Here is a 5,272-nt window from a genome sequence, read left to right as displayed (position 1 = left end):
TTACTTACTCACTTACTCTAACTAATCTCACTCACTCTAACTAACTAACCTCACTCACTCACTCCCTCACTCTAACTAACCTCAATCACTCACTCAAACTAACCTTGCTCGCTCTAACTAAACTCACTCACTATAATTAAACTCACTCACTCATCTATGGAATGAGGCCTCCAGGGACGCACCGGGCTAAAGTCTTTCTATGTATGGAGAAATAGGGGTTAATATGTGCTTCTCAAAACTTAAGATTTCCTTGATGTCACCCTTAAAAAAGATTTCCAATCTAGCAATGCTGGTCTAATGAACAATTGGCTTATCTCACATGATAGGATACAGGGGTCTTATACAAGTGGTATTGATTCTAACTGTGAACCAAGCTCAGTGCCCTTTAAAAGGTTAGATCAACATTGGTTCACATGACCCAAGTCATAGCTAAACATTAACTGTGGCTTACCCTAAGAAGCTGCTCTGACCAACCAACATCAACATCACCATTTGATTAAAAAAAACACGTGGTTCCCAAAAATGACCCTCCAACACTTAATGTTTTACACATTAAGACCCATGTTTTAATGCAAAGATGGTAAACGTGGATAAGTCAGTTTGGAAATCAGTTCTTCTCTCTCCTTAGCGGATTCTCTAACCTTTAAGCAAATATTTACTTTTGAAACTTCTTTGTTCACGTACTGGGAAGGTTAACCAGTAGACACACCATTGTTTCTTAGCCCTTATTTCTTTTCTAACCGTGTTTATAAAGGTCAACATCATCAATAGCCATGAGTCCGTTTGATATTTCCTCTGTAATTTCTCTGAGCTGTGGTGTCTGTTGGTGGCTGCTTACACAATGACGGAGCCAGGGCTCCAACCAACAAGCTGGATCAAAATTGCTGCCTTCAGTTGGTGTTGGAATTACCAGAATTACAAGATAAGCATATATATTTACAGTGTAGCCTTCTGATTGCAGAGTTACAGTATTAAGAATTGACATTTAGGGTGTGGAGAGCATAAACGTCATGTAAACATGAAGGAATAAAAGAGGGATCAGTCTGGTGTTAATCATTTAACAACCTTGAAGCCTTTTATAACATTCTTGATATACTACCAACATCTGATGAAAACAGCAGATTCATTCTGCCAAAACTAAATTTATTAGCATGTTATGAAGAAAATATATTCAGTTGTCATTCATTTTGGGAAAGCCTCTTCTCTACTGTACTATAATTAACTTTGACCTATTCAAAGCTTAGTTACATGACTTGTCAACATTTTATTGGCTTTTTCTTGCCAGTGTTGCAGTGGTGGGAAAAGTATTCAGATCCTTTAGTAGCAGTTCTAATACCACACTGGGAAAGTGTTCCACTACAAGTAAAAATGTTGTATTCAAAACCTATAAGTTAAAGTACATGTAAGAATTAGCAACAAAACTCACTTAAAGTATCAAAAGTAAAAGTACTTATTTAGCAGTAATATGGTTCTTGTCAGTGTTTTACTATTATGTATGATGTTTCCGGATTGATATTACTGCTGCATTGTGTATGTTGCATTTTAGCTGTTTAAGGTGGCGCTAGTTTAAACTCCTTTTACATACTGTTGGGCATTTTAATATACATCATCATATTCTGTATGATCCTCATGTTTGTAGCGCACTGTCCTCTGAGAACCACGTATCTCTAAAAAGTAAAGTTTTCATTTTCAGCTCAGAAAGACAGGCCTGTTTTCAGTTTTGGATGACACATTTTTGAGCTCATCCAAAAGAATTTTTAAATAGTTTATTTAGCTTAAGAAGTAGGAAAGTTTTCTTAACCCATAAAGGAACTGGGATGTTTTTTTATGGATTTAGTATCACAATTCACATCAAAATCACCAAATTTAGAGATAGAGAGGTTTCACTGGATAGGAAGAAAGTTGGCATCTGAAAAGTAACTACTATAGTAAGCAGTGGATTAAGAAAGTACAGTTTTGATTCTGAGAATTTAGGGCACGTTGTATTAAGTTGCATAAAATGGAAGTAACCTACTCAAATAAAGTACAAATACCTCGAATTTGTACGCTACTTAAGTACAGCAAGCAATTCAATGTACATTGATTCCACCCCTGCATAGAGGCGTAATCACTGCAATAGTTTAAAAACTAAATAATATGTTGTTTGCCCATGGATTACGATCTTTAGAAAATCTAGGCCTATGTGTTTTAAATAGGCCTGTGTGGGTTCAATTTAACCCACTCCTGTAGTTATCATCACAAAACAACAAAAACTGTTGTGGTTGTCATTCTTTGTCAAACGGACATTTGGCTAGTAGATTTAACAAATGGATATCTGGATGTAGGAGCTTCCGTGAGGTCCTTGAATGCAGCGCTGGTTTCCAGGGAGTGGCACCTGCACCTGTCCGACCTGTTTTGGGGACACACGACTCCGGAGGAATTTCCCCCGCTGCTCCCGTCCATTGTTCAACGGACTCTTTTTCGTGGGCGACAGAGAGTGAGAGCCTGAGGCGAGGAGGAGATAGAGAGAAGAGAGAGGGAGATAGAGAGAAGAGAGAGGGAGATAGAGAGATGTCGGAACCAGCTGCAAATCCCGCCGCCACCTCGTTCCCAGCGCCAACCATTTCTCTTCCCTTGGGACTGGAAGTATTGAGAACTTACTCTGGAGCCCTTGTCTGTTTAGAAATAGTAAGTGTGTTTGTCTGTTTAGAAATAGTAGGCTAAGTGTGTTTTGAATGTGTGATGTTCTGTTCTATACTGTTTGTTAAATTACAAATCAGTATAGTATCAGTACAAAGTATCAGTGACTTCAGTTGTATTGTAGCATACTCTAGTCTGCAGAACCTGTATAGTGACTAATTCTTTATTAATAATTGATGGCCTTGAACAGCATGGTGTTAAGTCCAGTTAGACTTTAAGTTGTAAGCTACAACACGGTCTTTCCTTTTTAATGTTTGGACTGCTCAGTGTTTGGATGTTGCCAACACAGTAGTCGTCACTGTGATTGCCTGAGGCTTTTTTTTTATTCTGGTTTTTTTTTTTTGCTTAACGACAGTCAAAGCAAGGGCAAATGTTGCCAAGATTGGCCGCGAGGGTCAAATCACCTGCTCCTTATAGAGCAGGCCTGTAAAACACCAAATTTGTTATCACAATCTTATTCTTTCACAATAATAAAACGTGTCCTTACGTGCTATCGCTAAGCTTATGATTATTGAATACCTAACTATATGCCTGGGTGCAGGTGAAGGCCTGTACAGATAGAAAATGGAAACTATCATTCAATTGCCAATGTGTGTCTGTTATCAGCGTGCACAATGTGACAGCCTTTGCCAAGATGTTACACCTGTCATAAACTACACCAGAAACCGTAGCCTAGAAATATTTGGAAAGTTCCGTGACACAATCTTCTTCAGTGTTCTAATAAACTGTGTTAACTTTATGTTTGCCCCTTTGTCTTACGTTTGGCTAAGGTTTACCATAAACACAGCCTATTTTACTTAGCCTTGGATTCTGTCACCAAACTGTGAAAAGTTGCATATTATGAGCAGATAATACAAAATCTCACAATTATTGATGCAACAATTAGATGTGGCTGATCCACATTTAATACAGTTTCAATTGTATTATAAAATTCAGCATTTTTCTATCAGTTCCATTCATTCAGTCACAGCAGACGGCTGTACCACAGCTATACCTGGACAACGTGAAAGCGTATTCCATTGATTTTCACTCAGTGAGCTATACAGATTCTAAGTTGGAGTACCATAAACCATTACTAGCATATATATGCTACAGTTGTTACACTTTATGTATTATTGATGCACCATAAATAGTTGGCAAGCCTGTAACTTTACAAATGTGTCCGCTGAAACATAATAACCAATAGGACTGTTTGCTTCTATGCCCAGTTATTTGGTGGTCTAGTATGGATCCTGGTTGCGTCCTCCAATGTGCCCGTGCCTCTGCTGCAGGGCTGGGTGATGTTTGTCTCCGTCACCACCTTCTTCCTCTCCTCCGCCTACCTTGCGCTCCTCGTCACCGGCCTGGCTGACCGCATCAACACTGATTGGAATTTCTTGGTGAGTGGTAGTTAAATGATCTGATCATTCAGTCAGTTAGTAACTCTCTGTCCTTCCATCCACTAACATGTTATAATAGAATATTAAACCCTTTACCTCAGATTGGTCGGAAACTGAAGGGCATGACATTTCTTCCCAACCATTTATCCCTGGAAGCCTTTCATTTTGCTTATTATTTTCTGTGCAAGCAAAACACTTTTTAAAATGTTTTAGCTGTGGAGTTTTCTTACAAACAGAAGATTTGTTTAATTCAGGGTTACTCACTATGACACATTGTGTTCGTTTTTAAAGGTCTACCAAACATGTTGAATGCAATTCCTTCCTCATAAAACATTAGACCTGTTCCAGATGAACTGGACTTTCATCATGTCAGGTCCACTTACAATTCATTAGAATGTTATCACACCCATATATCGGCTCGTACGCACCACACAGTCTCCAGTTGTTTTTATTAAGACAGAGAAGCCTGTTAAAATGCTCTACACGCGATCTGTTGCTGATGTTAGTAAACAACAGCAGATGATCCGAAATCTGGAACGGATGTAGTCTCTCTGACTTCTAAACATCACCTTCAGCCACACACACATGTTCTGTACAGAACAAGCCTTTACATCAGACAAATAGCAAATAAAATCCCTTTGATACAAAACAATAAAAAGTGTATGTAAAATGTCATCATGTTGAGTCGATTCTGAACCAATCAGCTGTTCGATCAGCTGAAAAACAAGACATAATGACATCATCTCTGATTTCTTGAAAATATGGTGGGACCTTTTTTACTGTTTTATAGACTATGGTCTATGGTAGATTATGGTTAATCGACTGATTGAGCAAATGGTCTTCAGATCAATCGGTGATAAAAGTAATTGATAGGTGCATCCCTGTTTTGATTTAGCTATTGTTATATATAGCTTAGCTGTAACCTATTGAGCATAGCCTTCGTGTTGTATGTACAAAGCAGGTGTTGCTGAACATGCCACATATTTCAATCTGGAGAGACATGTTTGCAGATATGCAAAAAGGTTTATTGTACAGTACAATAAAAAAGTAAGTCTTTGGAGATTAGACTCCATTGTTATACTAATAGTTTGTATATAGGGGTAGAGAACCATCATAACCCCCCGATAGAATCTAAACACCTGTGGGGGTGCTGAAGGAGCCTGAAGACCAGACCGAAGGAGGCTCCGTACCGGTCAGCTGGAGTAGATGACTGG

At 38.6% G+C, this 5,272-nt stretch overlaps 1 protein-coding gene across 2 annotated transcripts in view; it reads left to right on the top strand.

The window, feature by feature from the left end:
* Positions 1-2,335: 2,335 nt before the first annotated feature.
* mal2 (mal, T cell differentiation protein 2) overlaps positions 2,336-5,272 on the top strand; it is an 871,414-nt gene continuing 868,477 nt past the window's right edge. Inside the window, exons 1-2 of one of the 2 annotated variants that reach the window (XR_004332374.1) lie at positions 2,336-2,667; positions 3,888-4,058. Coding sequence is in view for 1 of the 2 variants with exons in the window: in XM_032518060.1 (XP_032373951.1) it covers positions 2,551-2,667; positions 3,888-4,058 (288 nt within the window). In the remaining variant the exon portion in view is untranslated. The remainder of the gene's footprint in view (positions 2,668-3,887; positions 4,059-5,272) is intronic. The other variant, XM_032518060.1, reaches the window with a different exon arrangement.

The sequence above is a fragment of the Etheostoma spectabile genome, chromosome 6 (genome assembly GCF_008692095.1).
Source record: "Etheostoma spectabile isolate EspeVRDwgs_2016 chromosome 6, UIUC_Espe_1.0, whole genome shotgun sequence".
NCBI lineage: Eukaryota > Metazoa > Chordata > Actinopteri > Perciformes > Percidae > Etheostoma > Etheostoma spectabile.
This window is presented reverse-complemented; position numbering and strand designations above follow the sequence as displayed.